Source organism: Myotis daubentonii, chromosome 1, assembly GCF_963259705.1.
Source record: "Myotis daubentonii chromosome 1, mMyoDau2.1, whole genome shotgun sequence".
NCBI classification, from domain to species: Eukaryota; Metazoa; Chordata; class Mammalia; order Chiroptera; family Vespertilionidae; genus Myotis; species Myotis daubentonii.
The window spans coordinates 85837100-85860123 of NC_081840.1; the positions used below are offsets into that span (position 1 = coordinate 85837100).

General features: G+C 41.0%; 1 protein-coding gene across 14 annotated transcripts in view; it reads right to left on the minus strand.

Moving 5' to 3' along the window:
* The window catches only part of HEATR5A (HEAT repeat containing 5A), a 123340-nt gene that overhangs the window by 61334 nt on the left and 38982 nt on the right, over positions 1 to 23024 (minus strand). For 13 of the 14 annotated variants that reach the window (XM_059709935.1, XM_059709901.1, XM_059709883.1 and 10 more), the window contains 3 exons: positions 11044 to 11196; positions 9945 to 10044; positions 3801 to 3910 (listed from right to left, as the gene is read on the minus strand). In XM_059709935.1, coding sequence (XP_059565918.1) covers positions 3801 to 3910; positions 9945 to 10044; positions 11044 to 11196 — 363 coding nt within the window. The remainder of the gene's footprint in view (positions 1 to 3800; positions 3911 to 9944; positions 10045 to 11043; positions 11197 to 23024) is intronic. The other variant, XM_059709910.1, reaches the window with a different exon arrangement.

Sequence of the window (23024 nt, forward strand, 5' to 3'; positions counted from 1 at the left end):
ACTCCTCACTTCTTACCGCCCGTGTGCAGCAGGGGCGGGAGAGGCTCCCACCACCGCTGCTGTGCTTGCCAGTCGTGAGCCCCGCTTCTTGTGAGAATGCACTGACCACCAGGGGGCAGCTCCTGTATTGAGCACCTGTGCCCTGGTGGTCAGTGCATGTCATAGCGACTGGTCGTTCCACTGTTCGATTTCATGTTACGCTTTTATTATATAGGATTGTATAAACTTACTTTGTGATAACCCATTGTACCAACTGAGAGCATCAGAGCTTTTTAAAAATCAGAACTTTAAGCTTGTTTTGTTACTTAGCCATATTTTCATTAGATGCATAACTTTAAAGACAATTATTTCCTTTTGTGCTAAAAATTTAGAAATTACTATAGGTTATTATTGTATGAGCTGTTATTTAAAATGTCAACTGATATACTTGCAAGTGAAGTTCTGATTGTTATGCAACATATACAGGGTGGGTAAAAGTAATCTTACAGTTGTTCATATGAAAAATCATAATAAATAATAATACAAGAATAAACTGTTACACATACTCACAACCATAAACCCATTTTTGCCCCACACTATACATTACATAAATCTATGAAATAGAATTATTTAAAAATTAAAAAAAGAAATTAAACTCCTTAAGGATAAATCCTTAATTTTATTTCCTTAGTTGTAAAGATGGAAAAAAGACAGACATGAAATGGCAGATTATTTTTGGTTGAAGCAAAACTATGTATTATTTTTTAATATATTTTTTATTGATTTCAGAGAGGAAGGGAGAGGGAGAGAAATAGAAACATTAATGATGAGAGAGAATCATTGATTGGCTGCCTCCTGCACCCCCCCCCCCCCCCCGGGGATCGAGCCTGCAACCCAGGCAAGTGCCCTTGATAGGAATCGAACCTGGGTCCCTTCAGTCTGCAGGTCGACGCACTATCCACTGAGCCAAACCAGCTAGGGCGAAACAAAAATATTAATGCATCCATATTTTTGTTTTTCTACAAACTATATTTATTTAATTTGTTAGAAAAAAATTAACTTGAAAAAGACAAGAAAAGGTGAATGTAGCTTTTCTTTTTTCAAGAAATTCATATTAATTCCTGGCTTTGTCTCCCAATGAACACTGTGGTTGATTTAAAATCTATACAGTTGTTGCCCTGGTCAGTGTGGCTCAGCTGGTTGAAGCACTGTCCCGTGCATATGGACTGTGGGTTGTGGATCTGATTACCGATCAGGGCACATACCTGGGTTGTAGGTTCAATCCCTGATTGGGGCACGTGTGGGAGGCAACCGATCGATGTTTCTCTTTCTCCCTCTCTAAAATCTATAAAAAATATATCCTTGGGTGAAGATTTAAAAAAATGTCTATTATATAATGTTATGTTCATTATTTCTTTAGGACACCTGATTGCATTCCCAAATTTCAATTCTGAGATGATAGTAGAAGATATTGTTTTTCTCCTTAATTTGAGTCCTTATCATTTATCAGAAGTTATCATTTATCATAAGTTACACTGTAGGTTTTAAGTTGATATTCTAATATTCCTAAATATTTAATGAAGACTTGAAAAAAATCAATTTTTCATCTGCAATTTGAATATAAATTTCAAAATACTATGGTAAAAATGGATGTAAAAGTCTGAAGGAAACTGATTTTCCCAGAACCTAACAGCTATCTGATCAATGAAACATTACAATTATCTCTAAGCCTTTTATTAGATATCTAGCAGGTAACTTCTGCATTGAGAGACAGCTCAGAATGAGACACATATATCACTAAGCTTTGACTGTTTATTATTAGTAAGTTTCTAGTAGGCTACTTATAAATGGATAGGCAGTACAGTGTGAAGCAGATCTATGTTTTTAATCTTGATTCCATTATTTACTGGCAATGTGTTCTTAAGTTGGTTTCTGTAATCTCTCTGTGACTTTATCTGTCAAGTAAGGAAAATGTAACTAGCTCATTGTATTATCCCAAGATAAGATAACACAGTTAACCCTTGAACAATGTGGGAATTAGAGGTGCCGACCCCCAAGTAGCTAAAAATCTGTGTGTAACTTTTTACTCTCTCCAAACTTAACTACTATTAGCCTATTGTTGATTAGAAGCCTTACCAATAATATAAAGTCAGTTAACACATATTTTGTAGGTTAAATTTATTATATACTGTATCCTTTACAATAAAGTAAGCTAGAGAAAATAAAATACTATTAAGAAAATCATGCCTGGCCAGTGTGCCTTAGTGGTTGAGCATTGACCTATGAACCAGGAGGTCATGGTTTGATTCCCAGTCAGGCACATGCCTGGTTGCAGGCTCAATCCCCAGTAGGGAGTATGCAGGAGGCAGTCAATCAATGATTCTCTCTCATCATTGATATGTCTATCTTTCTCCTTCTCCCTTTTTCTCTGGAATCAATAAAAATATCTTTTAAAAAAAATACCCTGAAAATCATAAGCGAAAATACATTTACAGTATTTATCAAAAAAATTCCCTGTATAAGTGGACCCACGCATTTCAAACCATTGTTGTCCAAGAGTCAATGTAATACATACAATTGTTAGCACAGTGCCTGGCACACAGAAATGGTTCTTTGGATACATTTTCTGAGAAATAGCAATGTATCAGCCGCCCCCCCCCCGCCCCCCCCCCCCCCCGCCCCGGCCCCAGTTCTTTAGAAGTACAGAGTAAATGCTTCCTTTAATTCAAACATTTTTGCTAGGTATATTTATGAACCATGAAGAGAGGCAGGGGGAACAATACCATTCACAGAAATGATAAAGGCCAATACAGAAGTTGTAAGTTAACATTTTGAACTACTGTGGTACATATTATATTGCATTTATTTGTAGAATAAGGCTATAAGCCATTAAATGTATTTTTACAAAAAATAGATATAAAGTAATGATCAATTTAATGTGTTTGGCTACTGAAAATTACTAAAACTAAAATAATATAGACGTTCAAAATGGTGATCATTTTCAACTTGACTTATTTAGTAGGAGGGCACAGTTTTTCTTAAAACTGTATTTTAGCCGAAACCGGTTTGGCTCGGTGGGTAGAGCGTTGGCCTGCGGACTGAAGGGTCCCGGGTTCGATTCCGGTCAAGGGCATGTACCTGGGTTGCGGGCACATCCCCAGTAGATGTGCAGGAGGTGGCTGATTGATGTTTCTCCCTCATCGATGTTTCTAACTCTCTATCTCTCTCCCTTCCTCTCTGTAAAAAATCAATAAAATATTTTTTTAAAAAAACCAAAAAACTGTATTTTAAATTTACAAGGAAGGTTTTAGGACAAATTTTAAAATAGAGGCAAGTTTATTTTACATCTTTGAGTGTAATTATTAGAGCAAAACCTACATTATAAACATTATAAAATCAATTATACCTTGAGTAGTTCAATATTAAACTTCTATTTGGGCAGAGTTAAGAATAGAATAGTGGAACAGAATTCATATGATAATCACTCTAGAGGGAAACTAGGAATGGCCAAATTTCTAACAGATTTGCATTATATATTCTGTACAAAACCCTGAACAGAATTGAGACTAATCTTTGTTATTCATTCTCTCCTAGAAGAACTACAGACATTTTTTTCCCAAAAGAGAGAAGACAAGAAAAGGTTTTTAAAAAAAGTATTTTATTTATAGAACGGTAAACACATGGATTAAGACTGAACTTACTACACCTCCTATAAACAGGGCACTAAACAACAGCCATGTAATTAATTCACTCAGTTATTATTTCCCGGCACTGTACTAGCGACAAACAAGAAAACACTTTGGTATAAAGCACATACATACCTTCATAGGTTTCAGGAGGTAATAAAATCAGTAATTCATAAAGCCTTTGTCTATAAACTACTGATGGTGTTTTCAAAGGACTTCCATATGTTTTTATTATTGAAGAAAGCCTTAAAATAAAAGAGAAAGTATATCTTACATGCGTAACTTATATAACAATGTACAAATATTGAATAGGTTGGCATATACACATAAAACAGCTATACATAGTATTAGTGAACATTAATGTTATTTTTATTTATTTATTTTACTAAGGTGTGATTACAAATGTCACACATGGAAATCATTCTGCCATCTTTTCTATCATACTTCATAAAACAAAACTATATACATTCAGCTTAGAGTTCTAAGAACATATTTTGTTGAGAAAATAAAACTATTAACTAAATTCCAAAATTTATACATGCCTTTGACCGGAATCGAACCTGGGACCCTTGAGTCCGCAGTCTGACGCTCTATCCACTGAGCCAAACCGGTTAGGGCTAAATTCCAAAATTTATAACGTGGCATTTGTAAACAGTAAAATCTATTATGGTAGAAAAGGAATCAGCCGAAGAAGCAAAGAGAGAAAAAAGAATAACTAGAAAACAATCCAAGTGTTTATTAGAAACTTGATCTAGAATATCATCACCAAATTGAATCATAAAAATATGCAAAATCATAAACCAAATTCTCTTTTAATAAAGCACAAGCTGAGCCAGTGTTTCTCCAATAGTTATTTACAAAATTTCTTATCACCTTCTTTCTTCCCATTCTTCTTTAACTTTCATCTATGCTTCTTTATCTTCTGTTTTTTTCTCATTATTGCTATTAAGACAGTTTACTATAAGGTTCACTCGTCTAACAAGTGAACCTTATTAAAGAATTGCTACTCTTTGCAAAGTACCATTTTATCAACTGGTTTTCATCTCTTTTAGCAATACAGAAATTCAATGGGATCACTTTTATTGTTATGCCAGAATAAGTCAACTAAACGGTCATGGCATGAGGTTTCCAGGCACTCTAAGAAATTCTGGCAATGTTCATTTATTTGGATGTTCTAGACAACTACTGCTTGCTATTCTAGTTATTCATATTAACACATATCACTCCGAACACAACAATAAATTCCCGATGAATTAAAGACTTAAATGTGAAAGATAAAACTTTAAACATTTTAGAGGAAATATAAAAACGTATCTTCATAACTATGAAGTAGGAAGATTTTAAAAATCAAAAGTAGGTGTGTTCTCCCTCCTAGGAGCATGCCCACACCTTTCTCCCCACTCAGGAATGCATTTCCTAAACTCAAGGGTCCCCACCAGATTTGCAACCAGGGGAGTAATGAGCAGTGGCAGCTCGTTTTGGGCTAACCCCCTGAACCTGTCTCCAAGGCCTCCCAGTGAGCCAAAGCAGTCCACCTAAGTTCTCTCCTGTTCCTTCTTTTATCCTAAGCCCTTCCTTGCTTCACTGTCCCAGCTTTAATAAACGTACTCTCAAAATAAAAAAGACAAAAAGTAAATGATTGATACGTCTGACATTTAAATTAAAAAGGTCTGTTAATCAAAAAACCATTTTTTCTAAAAATAGGTAAAAGCATATATAAATAGGGATTTCATAGAAGGGGGAACACTGAGGATCAATAAGTATATAAAAAGACACAACCATCAGGAATCAGATATATAAAAGTCAGATACCAATTTATACCTACTGAATGGGCTAAAACTGATGTCTGACAAGTGTTTGTCAAGAAGTGAATACTATCTATAGAAATACACAAGAATTTTGGAAAATATTTTGGCTATTTCACTGATAGGAGATAAGTAAAATGCTGGATATTCACATAATTAAATATTATACAGCAATCAAAATGAATGAAGAAACTTGCGCATAAATGAAATTTAGAAACATAATGTGTAAAAAAAAAAATTAAGTCTCAGGCCCTGCCAGCATGGCTCAGTGGTTGAGTGTCGACCTACGAACCAGGAGGTCATGGTTTGATTCCTGGTCAATTCACATGCTCAGATTGTGGGCTCGATCCCCAGTGTGGGGCATGCAGGAGGCAGCCAATCAATGATTCTCTCTCATCATTGATGTTTATATCTCTCTCCCCTTCTCTGAAATCAATAAAAATATATTTTAAAAAAATTAAGTCTCAGAAAAAGCATGCCATGTGCTGAACCAAAACCAAGCAAAATTAAACCATGTGCTGTTTAGGGAAAAATACACGTGATACATTTTTAAAAATGCAGGGAATGACATCTATAAAATTCACGATAGTATCTCTAAAGGAAGGTATAAAAAATGGTAGTAGAGTGGAGCACACAGATAACTTCAACAGTATTGTTAATGTTCCAGAGTTCAGGGATAGCTGAATTTGACCCACTACCTGTTTCTGTAAAGTTTTATTGAAACATGGCCACATTGATTAATTTACAGATTATCTATGTCTGCTTTTGAGCTGAAACAACAGAGCTGATTAGGTATAAGAGAGACTATCTGGCCCTTACACCACACATTTGCTAACCCCACTCTAGATGTGTTGAATTCATGGTGTTCATTTTATTATCTACTAGGGGCCCGGTGCACGAAATTCGTGCACTGGGTGGCGGGGGGGGGGGGGGGAGTGTCCCTCAGCCCAGCCTGCCCCCTCTCACATACTGGGAGCCCTCAGGCATTGACCCCCATCACCCTCCAATCGCAGGATCGGCCCCTTGCCCAGGCCTGACGCCTCTGGCCTAGGCGTCCGGCCCAGGCAGCGGGGACCTGCAGTGGCAGCAGGGGGTGCCGCGATCGGCGGGCTCCGCCCCTGCCCCTGCAGGACGCCTCTGGCTGAGGCGTCCGGCCCGGGCAGTGGGGACCCGCAGCTGCAGCGGCCCCACGATTGTGGGCTTCACTTTAGGCCCAGGCAAGGGACCCCTAGCTCCTGGGACTGCCAGCTTTGACCGTGCCCAGCTCCCATCGCTGGCTCCACCCCTACTTCCTGCTATCACTGGCCAGGGCGGAAAAGGCACCTGATTCTCTGATCATGGCTGGGGGACAGGGCAAAGGCGGCCCCAGGGCCGCCTTTGCCCTGCCCCCCAGCTCTTAGCTCCCCCCTGGGTTTCCTATCACTGTCAGTGGCAGGGGGCTCTTCCTGCTTTCCCTTTCGCCTCCCTGCATTGTGCCTACATATGCAAATTAACCGCCATCTTGTTGGCAGTTAACTGCCAATCTTTTTTTTTTTTTTTTTAAATTAAATCTTTATTGTTCAGATTATTACATTTGTTCCTTTTTTTTCCCCCCATAACTCCCCTCCTCCCAGTTCCCGCCCCACCCTCCGCCCTCACTCCCCACCCACTGTCCTCATCCATAGGTGCACGATTTTTGTCCAGTCTCTTCCCACATCTCCCACACCCCTTTCCCCCCCAAGAATAGTCAGTCCATTCCCTTTCTATGTCCCTGATTCTATTATAATCAACAGTTCATTCTGTTCATCAGATTATTTATTCACTTGATTCTTAGATTCACTTGTTGATAGATGCATATTTGTTGTTCATAATTTGTATCTTTACCTTTTTCTTCCTCTTCCTCTTCTTAAAGGATACCTTTCAGCATTTCATATAATCCTGGTTTGGTGGTGATGAACTCCTTTAGCTTTTCCTTATCTGTGAAGCTCTTTATCTGACCTTCAATTCTGAATGATAGCTTTGCTGGATAAAGTAATCTTGGTTGTAGGTTCTTGGTATTCATCACTTTGAATATTTCTTGCCACTCCCTTCTGGCCTGCAAAGTTTCTGTTGAGAAATCAGCTGACAGTCGTATGGGTATTCCCTTGTAGGTAACTGAGTTCCTTTCTCTTGCTGTTTTTAAGATTCTCTCTTTATCTTTTGCTCTTGGCATTTTAATTATGATGTATCTTGGTGTGGTCCTCTTTGGATTCCTTTTGTTTGGGGTTCTCCGCGCTTCTTGGACCTGTAAGTCCATTTCTTTCACCAGGTGGGGGAAGTTTTCTGTCATTATTTCTTCAAATAGGTTTTCAATATCTTGCTCTCTCTCATCTTCTGGCACCCCTATAATTCTGATGTTGGTACGCTTGAAGCTGTCCCAGAGGCTCCTTACACTATCCTCGCATTTTTGGATTCTTTTTTCATTTTGCTTTTCCGGTTGGATGTTTTTTGCTTCCTCGCATTTCAAATCATTGACTTGATTCTTGCGCTCCTCTGGTCTGCTGTCGGGCGTCTGTATAATATTCGTTATTTCAGTCCGTGTGTGCTTAATTTCTAGTTGGTTCCCCAATATAAGACCGAGGGTCTTATTAGTTTTCGTGTAGATCTCATTAAGTTTATCGGCAGCTTCTAAACAGTTCTTGAGAGACCTTAAAAGTGTGGTTCTGAACTCTATTTCTTCCATTGACAATTTTGTCCTGTTTCTTTGTCTCCACATTTTGTTATGCTTCCTTGGTGTACCCTCTAGTGGTCTTTGTTCGCAGTCTTATAGATAAATCTTGATTGTTGTAGCTAATTCCAGGGAGGGTTTGACCTCCAGGCCAAGTGGCTATGAGAATCAGCTGTGTCAGCAGTGAGAGAACTTCTGTCCTCTAGGGAGGTGCTAATCTAGCCTTTGCCTGAGGCTATCCAGTAAATGCCTCTGTGCAGGGCTTGGGTAGGGCGGGTCGCACAGGATCAACAGGGTGGGCCGGAGAGAGCTGTTATGGCGGCTCTCAGTTCTGTCCCAAGGGGCTCTGCCTCTCTGAGTCCTAGCACCCGCTGCAAAGCTCGGAGAGAAAGCTGCACTCGCTCTGACCGAAGCCAGACAGTCCCGCTTCTCCCGTTTGAGTCTGAGTCCCTAAAGACTCGCCCGGATCTGGTGCTCAGAGTCTGCGACTCCCTCCCGATTGAAAACAACAACCTCGCCCTCCGCCGCCAGCCCGCTCCACGCACCTCAGAATTTGACTTCAGCACTGCACCTCCTCTGAGTGTCAGTATGCGTTTCTCTTTCCTCCTAGTTGTAGGACTTCCACTCAGCCAGCGTTCCTGTGGTTCTGGGTGATGTCCCTTCCGTTTTTTGGTTTCACTTTTGAAGTGGTTGTTCGAGGCAGCAAACTCCGGCGTTAACCTATGCCGCCATCTTGGTTCTCCAACTGCCAATCTTAGTTGGCAGTTAATTTGCATATAGCCCTGATTAGCCAATGAAAAGGGTAGCTCGTACGCCAATTACCATTTTTCTCTTTTATTAGTGTTGATAATAATAAAAGCGTAATATGCTTATTAGACCAGACGTCCTTCTGGACGACCTTCTGGACAAAGCCGGGGCTGCAAGGGAAGCCTGGGTCCCGGGTGCCAGAGGGAAGCCGGTGCCGGCAGCTGGGGGAAGGAAGGCCTACTCTTGCATGAATTTCATGCACTGGGCCCCTAGTGCTTTATAAACCACATCTTAAATATATTTTTCTGTATACATATAAGATTATATCATTAAGTACACTTGAAAGACTTTCTCTAAACCACACATTTCATTAATTTGGAAATTACAGATGCTTGTGACATAAACTAGATTTTCTCTATGTTTTATTATAAGTCAGACATATGAAAAATATAAACAAAAAACACTGAAGCTGTTAACAAGCACCTGGTTCTTATGAACACAGAAAAGTACTAACCAATAAAATGCATACCTGAAAAGGTTAACAGGCTTCATATTTAATTTTTTGGGTAAATCTAACTGCATAGAAATACACTATCCACCAAGAAATTTTCCTTCCCTTTTAATATATTTATTTTTTCAAGACCCTAGCCCTGTGGTCGGCAAACTATGGCTCACGAGCAACATGCGGCTCTTTGGCCCCTTGAGTGTGGCTCTTCCTAAGCCTTAGGAGTACCCTAATTAAGTTAATAACAATGTACCTACCTATATAGTTTGAGTTTAAAAAATTTGGCTCTCAAAAGAAATTTCAATCGTTGTACTGTTGATATTTGGCTCTGTTGACTAATGAGTTTGCCGACCACTGCCCTAAAGTAATAAGAAACAATCACATAACTAAATATTTGCCTTCCTCTGCAAAAGGAAAATCATTCGCCGATCATAGAAACTGGCCTTATTATTGCACTTAAAAGGTATTACATAATCAGAGGGTAACTGACTGCTATTAAATCTTTTAAAAATCATATCTAACCAGCAGATCCTTACCGAGTTAGCAAATCCACACCACAAGGAAGCGGTGGAAGAAGACGCTGAATTACTTCCTCTGTAAGGAGATCACCACAGTGGGAAACAAAGCTCTTGATAGCTGAAAGGCAGAACAGACTTTTACTTGGCAGAATGTAAGGAACTATGAAAAAAGCATTCAATTATGCTATAGTGTTTGCATTTTTATTAGAGGAATAAACAAATGAGTTAAAAACAAACAAAAATTCTTGAAACTCTAGTATAAAAAGAAAGCTAATGTCTTCTATTTCTAACTAAACTAAAATCAAGCTTCCTCAAATTAATAACAGAGGCCTCTAACCAAGTTAACAAAACGTTTCTTTCCTGGGTTTTACTCAGATCCCAGAAGTAGAAGAATAAATTAGCGTAGACCCTAAAGTTTGCTAGTTCTATACTAATTCTGTAGGACAATGCTACTTTTGAGTCAGCATGTTAGGTTTTTATAAATGTTAACTGAAACACATGTTTTTATAAGGAGTTAATTTCATATATAGAATAAAATAAATAGTTTAAAGTCAGGCTGAGTTTCAAGATTAATTTCAAAATTGGTTTTCCATTCTTAAGAGTAAAAAAACACCATGAATAAACAAAACCAAAAATCAGTGCTTTCATTTCTTTTCAGGGGTCCCACCCTTCCTTAGTTTAAGTTTTCATAGTGAATACTATTTTAATGGCTTATATATTATAAAGGGTACAACTTCATATATAAAAAAACTAAATGGAAACATGCTTTATTAACACTAATTAAATCCAACCCTCGTGTTTCTGAAAAGAGGAATGAATGCCTACTTAAGGAAAAGCAATCTTGACATTTCTCAACTGGAGTGCATCTAATAAAACATGTGTTATCCTAAGGATCAGAACTCTTAAATTTGGTTTATTACATCTACTTCTGTTATAATCACTAACTGGATATACTAGTAATCAATTATATTCAATTACCACCCCTCCCCCTCAAAAAAAAACCACACCAGAAAAATGTTATTTCCCTCTAAAATTAAGTAAAACATACAAGTAAGTATAAAGTTAGGGAGTGGGGAAAAGCCAAAGAAAGGGAGCAAAAAGACTAAACTCAACCTACCACAGAGTGCACCAGCTCGTCCTTCTAAGGTTACCTGCCATGTAAATGAATCTCCTCGGCTCTTTTCTGTTTCTAGATCCTTAGGAGACACTGGAAAGACACACTTCCACAACAGCAGGACTCGAGCAAGGTGATGACTGACAACCGCAGGACCTACAATTTATTCAACTTGTCACTTATAAAAGAACGCAAAGTGGCTGCTCTTTAAAAATCTATTAATAAACGTATTTTAACACCCTCCTGCAATACTTTGTCCCTTTTCTTACATTCCGGTTCCAATGAATGTACTATTGATTGAATTATTATCTTAAGGTACTGGAGTAGAGAGAAAAAACAAAGACTTAACAAGTTAAGTCTGGGTTCCAGTGTTAGCTCCCTCACTACTGCTATGACCTATGAGACTCAGTTTCTTTTATCCATAAAATGAAGCCAGTACCACTTGTAGTGTTTGTCTGATCTAAATGACAGTGCCCTTTAAAGTAGTCTGAAAAACTGTGCTGTACCATGTAAATGCAAGTAATACTGTTTTGGTAACAAGTAACATTGTATCCTGAAAGTAATGCTAACTTTTGATAGCAACCTATTCCAGGCCGAAATTCAGATGTAATACATCTAAATGAAATAAAAAAAAAAAAAAGATTTCAGAGCAACATCCTTTATGAACTAAGGAATCGTGACTACACAAAGCCAATAATGCAAGGCAACATACAATGATAATATTTTATTTGCCACCATTTTCAGTTAAGAAAAATGTAAAAAAGGTACCAAAACCTACAGCTTTTCTCTCCAAGTAATTTTCTTTAAAATTCTGAGGTTATCTCAAAATTCTTCTATAAGTACTTGTTATTTCTTATTCCTGTGCTGGGCTGACTGTATGTTTTCCTTCTGCAGTATAGGAGCATAGCAAAGAACTGCACTGAACTCTGGAATGAGAACACAGGTTAACATCCTGACTCCATCCACTTGCTGTGTAAACTTGGTTAAGTTACTCAACCATTTTCTGCCTCAATTTCCTCACCTATAAAAGGGGATTACAATAGTGTTTACCTCACTGGACAGTTTCTGAGACTTATAAGAGTTTATATAGAAAAATGTCTGACTCACGATAAGCATTTACATAATGGTTGACATTACGCAATTATCATTAAAAAGTTGCCTCATTTACATATGAAGAAGTGAGCAGTATGGCAAAAGGAACGGGTATTTGCAAACCAATCTTTTTTTAATGCATGCAATTTACTAGATTAAAATATAATTAATTTTCCATTTTTTTCTTCTAATTTGCTTTTTAGGAAGAGGCCATTGTTAATTCAAAGCAAGATGAATTCAACACTCTTTGCTCACTACTTTCGGTGATGAAATAGTACTAAAAAAGCTCAAAAAACCTAGAATTGGAATAAAAAAAGGAAATCAGACTAAAGTAATTAAGAATAAATGACTGTAAGAGGTTTGTGTGCGTGAATGCCATGTGTGCACATCAGCCCACTCATATACCACGGGCTGTGGGGGTAGAGAAAATTCTGAAAGTACAATTTAGTTAGATACAATAAAAGCATGGAGTCACTGGGAATGCCCATAGCTGGCAAAAGTTTCCTAAGTATTTGCTATTATACTAATACTAGAGGCCTGGTGCACGAGATTCACGCACTTGGGGAAAGGGGGGTTCCTCAGCCCAGCCTGCGCCCTCTCACAGTCCAGAAGCCCTCTGGGGATGTCCTAAGCTAGAGGTCGGACATCCTTAGTGCTGCTGCAGCTGCGCTCACCAGCCATGAGCCTGGCTTCTCACCAGGGGACAGCTCCTGCATTAAGTGTCTGCCCCCTGGTGGTTGGTGCGCGTCACAGTGACCAGTCATTCTGCCGTTTGGTCAATTTGCATATTATCCTTTTATTATATAGGAAGGAGGATATCTCATTAACTCCATAGTGAACAATGTAGCATTTTTTTCCTAGAGGTATCAATATGTTATCATCTCATGCAAGAAGAGGTTAACAGTTTGATTCCTGGTCAGGGCACATGCCCAGATTATGGGCTTGATCCCCAGTAGAGGTATGTAGGAGGCAGCCAACCTATGTTTCTCTCATCTATGTTTCTCATTTTCTCTCTCTCTTCCTTCTTCTCTTTCTAAAATCAATAAAAACATATATATATAAAGGAATAAAGACTGCAATGGGTTGAAACACATCCTTATCTAATAAAAGAGAAACATGGTAATTGGCGTACGACCGCTACCCTTCCCATTGGCTAATCAGGGGCGATATGCAAATTAACTGTCAGCCAAGATGGCGGCCGGAAGCCAGGCAGCTTAAAACTAACATGAGGCTTGCTTGCTTCAGTGACGGAGGAAACCAACGTTCCCCGCCTGCCTTGCCGGCCTCTCAGCCTGCAGTTTAAGAAACATAGTAACAAATAGAAGCTAACCCCCCCCCCCCCCCCCCAGAAACCAGCTTTCAGGGAGCTGGGATCTCAGAGCTGGAGTTGATACAGAGTTTCCATTGTAGAACCGAAACAAACGAGATACCTGCTTTCAGCAGCGGAGGCCTCAGAGCTGGAGCCAGGCTAAAGCTGGCCCAGAATAAAAAAAAAGAAAAGAAAAAAAGGAGCAGTTGGGAGCTACAGTCACAGCCTAAAAACAGCCCTCAGCCCCTCACCCAGACTGGCCAGGCACCCCAGTGGGGACCCCCACCCTGAAGGGTGTGTGACCAGCTGCAAACAGCCATCATCCCCTCATCCAGGCTGGCCAGGCACCCCAGTGGGGACCCCCACCCTGATCCAGGACACCCTTCAGGGCAAACCAGCCAGCCAACACCCATGCACCAGGCCTCTATTCTATATAGTAAAAGGGTAATATGCCTCCCAGCCCCGGGATCAGCAGAGCTGTGAGGCCTCCCGACACCGGGATCAGCATGACAGGGGGCAGCGCCCAAACCCCCTGATCGCCCTGTGGCTCTGTGTGTGACAGGAGGCGGGGCCACAACCTCCCTAACAGCCCTGCTCTGTTCCTGACAGGGGAAGGCGCCCCAACCCCCTGATAGGCCCTGCTCTGTGCCTGATAGGGGGGATCTCCCCAACCCCCTGATCGCCCTGCGGCTCTGTGTGTGACAGGGTGTGGCGCCCCACCCCCCCACCCCATGGACCCTGCTCTGTGTGTGATGGGGTAGAGCCATAACCTCCCCATTGGCCCTGCCCTGAGTGTGAGAGTGGTGGCGCCCCAACCCCCTGATCGGCCCTGCTCTGTGGGTGATAGAGGGCAGCGCCCCAACCCCCCTGATCGGTCTTGCTCTGTGTGTGACGGGGCGGTGCCCCAACTCCCGTATCGGCCCTACTCTGTGAGTGACAGGGGGGAGCTCCTCAACCCCCTGATGGGCCCTGCTCTGTGCATGACAGGGTACGGAGCCCCAACCCCCCTGATGGGCCCTGCTCTGTGCGTGACAGGGGGCAGTGCCCCAACTCCCTATCAGCCCTACTCTGTGAGTGACAGGGGGGAGCTCCCCAACCCCCTGATCGACCCTGCTCTGTGCGTGACGGGGGGAGCTCCCCAACCCCCTGATTGGCCCTGCTTGTGCGTGACAGGGGGTGGCACCGCAACCTCCCCATCGACCCTGCCATGAGTGTGACAGGGGGCGGTGCCCCAATCCCCCCAATCAGCCCTACCCTGAGCGTGACTGAGGGTGGCATCGCAACCTTCCAATCCGCCTGTTCTGTGCATGACAGGGGGCGGCGCCCCAACTCCCCAATCGGCCCTGCTCTGAGCCCGACCAGGGGCTGCACCTAGGGATTAGGCCTGCCCTCTGCCACCTGGGAGCAGGCCTAAGCCAGCAGGTCGTTATCTCCCGAGGGGTCCCAGACTGCGAGAGGGCACAGGCCCGGCTGAGGGACCCTCCCCCTCCCCCCCGAGTGCACAAATTTTTGTGCACGGGCCTCTAGTCCTATATAATAAAAGGCTAATATGCAAATAAGCCGAATGGCGGAACGACCGGTCGCAATGATGCGCACTGACCACCAGGGGCCAGACACTCAATGCAGCAGCTGCCCTCTGGTGGTCAGTGCGCTCCCACAGGGTAGTGCTGCTCAGCCAGAAGCCCTGAGCCGGGCTCATTGGCAAGCACAGCACGTGGCAGTGGTGGGAGACTCTCCCTGCAGCATGGCAGTTGGACATCCCCCAAGGGCTCCTGGACTGCGAGAGGACACAGGCCAGGCTGAGGGATCCGCCCCCAGTGCACAAATGTCGTGCAACGGGCCTCTGGTAAATATATAAAAATCTATGAGCTCATAATGATACTTAACAGCAAAAGCCTCACTGATTCCCTTTGAAATTTGCTAGGATACTAGCAACACATTCTAAAAATTATAATAATGCAGAAGAAAATAGAATAAAACCCAAGAAAATACAATAATGAAATAAAATATAAATTTAAAATTTTGATCTTTTTTGTATACTGATTATGAATATGTAAGAAAACGTGTACTACTCTTTTTTTAAAAAAGTGATCTCTGGCAGTCCTCTTCCAATGGAATTACCTTATTTTAAAAGGTTTTGTTCATTGAAATAATGCATTTATTAAGTGGTTTATTTTTGCCTTTAATTAACCAAGAATAACAATATTGCAGGCATTAAACATCCAACCAAAGGCAAATAAAGACCTGACCACATTATACTCATCACACTGTGAAATGATTTATGCCAGGGGCCAACAAACATCCTATATAATAAAAGAGAAACATGCAAATTAGCCGTCCCTCCGCTGCGCACAAGCCACACCCACAAGCCATGCCCACCAGCCGATCAGAGTGACTATGCAAATTAACCCAACAAAGATGGTGTTTAATTTACATACGCAGGTGTCAGGTGCCCCAGGAGGCGAGGGTGCCTTCAGCCACGGGCTCCCAGGACCTTCGCCAGTCCTGCAGGCAAGGCTGCCCACGCCTAGCCACACCCGCAGGCTCCTGGGACCTTTGCAGGCCTGGGAGGCAAGGCCGTAGCCAGGCCCGTGGGCTCCCAGGACCTTCGCCGGTCCGGGAGGTGAGGTTGCCCGTGCCTAGCCACGCCCACAGGCTCCTGAGACTTTGCCGGAGAGCAGGAGGTTTGGAGGACTTGGCAGAACAGGAGACTGCTAGACATAGAGCAGAGCGAGAGAGAGAGGGCAGCTCCCTCTGTCACCCCGGCTTCCTCATCACAGCTGTGGAAACAGACAGCAGGGAGGAGGAAGTCCCACCCCCACAGAATCAGCCAGTTCTCAGGGGACTGACAGCCAGGACTCTCATTCACTGCATCTCAGACTGTGACAGTAGAGAGGTGGGACTATGTCTAAAGCACAACTATTGATACAACGTAGCTCTGCAGCCGAAAGATGCCGGTGTTATCGACAGAAGATGTCTGCAGAACAGCTTGTGTCTGATCTTGAAAGAAGGCAGCACCTGCGACAGGATGTATCTGACCACCAGCTACTGGAAAAACGTTGCTCTGATGCTGAAAAACACCGGCGTTATCGATAGAAAATGTCTACAGACCAACATGCCTTTGAAGTTGAAAGAAGGCAGTGGCGACAACAGAATATGTCTAGAGTACAGTCATCAACAAGTACTACCAATAATGGTAGGAACTGTCTTCTCAGCGAAAATGGAGTACATGAGGATGCAATCCTCGAACATAGTTGTGGTGGAATGACTATTCGATGTGAATTTTGCCTATCCCTAAATTTCTCGGATGAAAAACCATCCGATGGGAAATTTACTCAATGTTGTAGCAAAGGGAAAGTATGTCCAAATGATATACATTTTTCAGATTACCCGGCATATTTAAAAAGATTAATGACAAACGAAGATTCTGACAGTAAAAATTTCATGAAAAATATTCATTCCATAAATAGTTCTTTTGCTTCCATGCATGCAAATATTGCATTACCATCAGGATATGGGACATACTGTTTTAGAAAACACGGACAAGTTTATCACCGTACTGGAACTTTACATCCTTCGGATGGTGTTTCTCGGAAGTTTGCTCAACTCTATATTTTGGATACAGCCGAAGCTACAAGTAAAAGATTAGCAATGCCAGAAAACCAAGGCTGCTCAGAAAGACTCATGATCAACATCAACAACCTCATGCATGACATAAATGAATTAACAAAATCGTACAAAATGCTACATGAGGTAGAAAAGGAAGTCCAATCTGAAGCAGCAGCAAAAGGTATTGCTCCCACAGAAGTAACAATGGCAATTAAATACGATCGTAACAGTGACCCGGGTAGATATAATTCTCCCTGTGTAACCAAGGTTGCTGTCATACTCAGAAACGAAGATGGAGAACCTCCTTTTGAAAGGGACTTGCTCATTCATTGTAAACCAGATCCCAATAATCCAAATGCCACTAAAATGAAACAAATCAATATCGTTTCCTACATTAGATGCAATGACATATCCTATTCTTTTTCCACATGGTGAAAAAGGCTGGGGAACAGGTATTGCATTAAGACTCAGAGACAACAGTATAATTGACAATAATACTAGACAAAATGTAAGGACACGAGTCACACAAATGCAGTATTATGGATTTCAATCTAAGTTGAAAAATATAGTGGTTTGATGGATTATCTCAAATCTGATCTGAAAATGACAATGTGCCGACGGGTAAAATGATAATACTCCCATCATCTTTCTTTTTTTTTAATATATATATATTTTAATTGATTTCAGAGAGGAAGGAAGAGAGAGATAGAAACATCCATGATGAAAGAATCATGGATTGGCTGCCTCCTGCAAGTTCCCCCTGGGGATCGAGCCCACAACCTGGGCACGTGCCCTTGACCAGAATCGAACCTGGGACCTTTCAGTTCGCAGGCCAACACTCTATCCACTGAGCCAAACCGGCTAGGGCACTTCCATCTTCTTTTAAGGCTAGTCCCAGAAATATGCAACAGTGATATCAGGATGCTATGGCAACTGTAACGAAGTATGGCAAGCCAGATTTATTCATAACCATGACATGCAACCTCAAATGGGCAGATATTGCAAACAATTTACAACGCTGGCAAAAAGTTGAAAACAGACCTGATTTGGTAGTCAGAGTTTTTAATATTAAGCTGAATGCTCTTTTAAATGATATCTGTAAATTCCATTTATTTGGCAAAGTAATAGCTAAAATTCATGTCACTGAATTTCAGAAACGCGGACTGCCTCAAGCTCACATATTATTGATATTAGATAGTGAGTCCAAATTACGTTCCTCTAATTATTTCCGTTCAATGTGCACAAATTTCGTGCACTGGGCTACTAGTTTTCTATAAAAGGCTGGACAGTAAACATTTTTGTCTTTTAAAGCCAGACGGTCTTGTTGCAATTATACAATTTTGCTAATGTAGTGCCTAAATGACACAAATAATATTTAAAGAATTGATCATGGTTGTGCTCTAATAAACTTTAGTTACAAACATTGAAAACTGATTTTCATAGAATTTTCATGTCACAAAATAGTTTTTAAAAAAAAACCATTAAAAATGTAAAAACCATTCTTAGCTCATAAGCTGTATAAAATAGGCAGCAAGCCAAATTTGGCGTATAGACTGAACCCTGATCTAGTCCAATAAATCTATTTAATCATCTCAAGAACATTATTTAAAGTGGTTCTTCATTTATGCTTATTTTAATTTAAGCTCCTTTTAGATCAAATTATTTCAGAGATGTCAAAATGATTTATTGGTCAAATCCAGCCACTTTTCTATTCTAGCAATAAATCACATGACTATAAAGTAGAGACTTAAACAAAATATAGCTGTAATTAAGTGATAAAATTTAATTTCAAAATCATAGGATATAATTGTCATGACCATAAAATACATACTAATTTTAAAAATATATAATTTAAACGAGCCTTATCTCCTTCAATGTAACTACCTTATTGGTGTTACCAATTCCCACAACAACTACAGAAATGGACCCGTAAGCTATGGTATGTTCTCTTGCTTACCTTATGTTTTGGAAAATGTTTTTTTTTCTGATGATGGATATGAATTATTTTTTGAAAAGCCAGAGTCCTACAAAGTTAAGCCTGAAAGATGATCAAATTCGCTTACCCTATTTAAGGTTCATAAACTGATCTTCAAGAGAATTTCAAATAAAGAGATCTGAAAACATTTTGGAAAGAGAACCCAGAAATAGACCCAAACCATTATGTTCAATTAATATTTGACAAAGGAGGCAAGAGCATACAATGGAGTCAAGACGGTCTCTTTAATAAATGGTGCTGGGCAATTTGGTCAGATACATGCAAAAAAATGAAACTAGATCACCAACTTACACCATACACAAAAACAAACTCAAAATGGTTAAAGACCATAAATGTAAGACAGGAAACCATAAAAATTTTAGAAGACACCACAAGGCAGCAAAATATCAGACATGTGTTGTAGCAATATCTTTACTGATAAAGCTTCTAGGGCAATGGAAACTAAGGAGAAAATAAACAAATGGGTCTACATCAAAATAAAAAGCTTCTGCTCAGCAAAAGAAACCATCAACAAGACAACAAGAAAGCCCACTTCATGGGAGAACATATTTGCCAATGCTATTTCAGATAAGGGTTTAATCTTCAAAATTTACAGAAAACTCATACAACTTAACAAAAGGAAGATAAACAATCCAATCAAAAAATGGGCAAAGGACCTAAATAGACACATTTCGAAAGAGGACATACAGAAGGCTGAGAGACATATGAAAACATGCTCAAAGTCACTAATCGTCCGAGAGATGCAAATCAAAGCAACAATGAGGTACCATCTCACACCTGTCAGAATGGCTATCATCAACAAATCAACAAATGACAAGTGCTGGCAAGGATGTGGAGAAAAAGGAACCCTCATGCACTGCTGGTGGGGATGCAGACTGGTGCAGCCACTGTGAAAAGCAGTATGGAGTTTCCTCAAAAAATTAAAAATGGAATTCCCATTTGACCCAGTAATCTCACTTTTAGGATTATATCCCAAGAAACCAGAAACACCAATCAGAAAGGATATATGCACCCCTATGTTCATAGCAGCACAATTTACAATAGCTAAAGTTCAGAAACAGCCTAAGTGCCCAGCAGCTGAGTGTATTAAAAAACTGTGAGAGAAACCAAGATGGTGGCATAGGTAAACACCAGAAATTGCTGCCGCCTACAAAATTCAAAAATACAACTAAAAGACAAAATGGACATCATCCAGAACTACAGGAAGACTGGCTGAGTGGAAATTCTACAACTAGAAGGTAAGAGAAAAGCACACTGAGACTCAGAGGAGGTGCAGAAGTGCAGAGGTACGGAGGCGCATGCGGCAAGGGCTGGCAACTGAGGACGCGGCTGTCTTTTTGAATTGGGAGGGAGTCACAAGCCCCCGATTGCTCTGAACTCCAGTTCTGGGAAGTCTCTGGGGACCCAGACTCATATGGGGAGAAACTGGACTGTCTGGCAGCGGGCAGAACTAGGAACTCAAGGGCAGCTTTCTATAAGAGGTACTTGCAGCGATTACCGCGGGACACTGAAATGCGGGGCCCCTTAGGGCAGGGCTGAGGATCAGCCATAGCTGCTTGCTCCGCTCTGTTGATTCCCTGAGACCTCGCTCCACCCAGGCTGCGGCAGAGGCTTTTGCATATGAATGCCCTGGCCCTTTGCAATCTGAAAATTACCTAACAAACTGCAGCTGAGCCAGACAGATCCAGAACTTCCAAGAGAAGGCCCAAGGCCCCACGGCAGCTTGCATTGCTTCACAGCAGGGCCTCATTTGGGCACCTCCAAACCCTAAACAAGGAAGTGGAATCTGCAGATCTCTTTGTATTTCCTGCTGGGTAGCCTCAGGCAGAGGCTAAATTAGCACCTCCTTAGATCCAAGAGCCAGTGTACCCCGTGGTCAGAGTGGGACCATCCAATTACAACTCCTCAGGTCCATAAGGGACACACAGAGGGGGCAGACTCAGTGAGCACCAAAGCCCCACTGAAGCAAGTCTTGGGAAGGCTGAGCCACTGGGCCCTGTAGGACACCTAGCACACAAAGCCACTCTACCAACACAGGGAAGCATAAAAAATGCAGAGACAGAGAAACAGGTCACAAATGACAGAAATGGAGGAAAGCAAACTACTGGATATAGAGTTCAAAACCACAATTATACAGTTTTTCAAGAATTTTCTAGAAACCGCCGATACATTTAGTGAGACCCTGGAGGATATGAAAAAAGACCAACTAGAAATTAAGCATACACTGACTGAAATAAAAAATAATATATAGAGATCCAACAGCAGACAAGAATCAAGTCAAAGATTTGAAATACAAAGAAGCAAAAAATACCCAACCAGAAAAGCAAAAAGCAAAAAGAATCCAAAAATATGAAGATAGTGTAAGAAGCCTCTGGGACAACTTCAAGCGCACCAACATCCGAATTATAGAGGTGCCAGAAGAAGGGAGAGAACAAGATATTGAAAACCTATTTGAAGAAATAATGACAGAAAACTTCCCCCACCTGATGAAAGAAATAGACTTACAAGTCCAGGATGCACAGAGAACCCCAAACAAAAGGAATCCAAAGAGGACCACACCAAGACACATCATAATTAAAATGCCAAGGGCAAAAGACAAAGAGAGAATCTTAAAAGCAGCAAGAGAAAAACAGTCAGTTACCTACAAGGGGTACCCATACGACTGTCAGCTGATTTCTCAACAGAAGCTATGCAGGCCAGAAGGGAGTGGGAAGAAATATTCAAAGTGATGAATAGCAAGAACCTACAACCAAGATAACTTTATCCAGCAAAGCTATCATTCAGAATTGAAGGTCAGATAAAGAGCTTAACAGATAAGAAAAAGCTAAAGGAGTTCATCACCACCAAACCAGTATTATATGAAATGCTGAAAGGTATCCTTTAAGAAGAGGAAGAAGAAAAAGGTAAAGATAAAAATTATGAACAGCAAATACATATCTATCAACAAGTGAATCTAAAAACAAAGTGAATAAAAAATCTAATGAACAGAGTAAACTGGTGAATATAATAGAACCAGGGGCATAGCAAGGGAGTGGACTGACAATTCTTGGGGGGAAAGGGGTGTGGGGGTGCAGGAAGAAACTGGACAAAAATCGTACACCTATGGATGAGGACAGTGGGAGGGGTAAGGGCAGAGGGTGGGGTGGGAACCGGGTGGAGGAGAACTATGGAGGGAAAAAGAGGAACAACTGTAATAATCTGAACAATAAAGATTTAATTAAAAAACACACACACACACAAAAAAAACTGTGTAACGTCTACACAGTGGAATCCTATGCTGCTATACAAAAAAAGGAACTTTTACCATTTGCAACAGCATGATTGGAACTGGAGAGCAAATAAGCCAGTTGGAGAAAGATAAATATCACATAATCTCACTCATATGTGGGATATAATGATCAACATAAACTGATTAACAAAAACAGATCCAGAGACAAGGGGCAGGGGAGGAGGGGTTTAGAGATCAACCAAAGGACTTGTATGCATGCATATTAGCATAACCAATGGACACAGACACTGGGGCAGTGGGGGCTGCCCTCGGGGGTGGGAGTGGGGGAGGGTGTCAATCGGGGGAAAAGGAGACATATGTAATACTTTAAACAATAAAAAAAATTATACTTCAATGCAGCTGTTTAGACAAGGTTTTGTTTTAATTTTATAAGTGATGGAAAGCCATTTACGATTTATAAATGAAGAAAAACTATTGAAAAAAACTGCCAGTAAAGAATTATTCAGATTAAAATATTAAAAAAAAAAAAAAAGAATACACAGAGTGACACCAGGGATGCACACACAGAGAGAATAAAACAACGATGTGATGATATAACAAGAAGGTGGCCATCTGTTAGCCTCAGAAGAAACCAACCCTGCTGACACCTTGATCTTGTTCTTCTAGCCTCCAGAACTGAGAGACAATAAATTTCTGTTGTTTAAGCCAAAAAATAAAAAATAAAAAAACACATTTTGGGGAATGGAGTA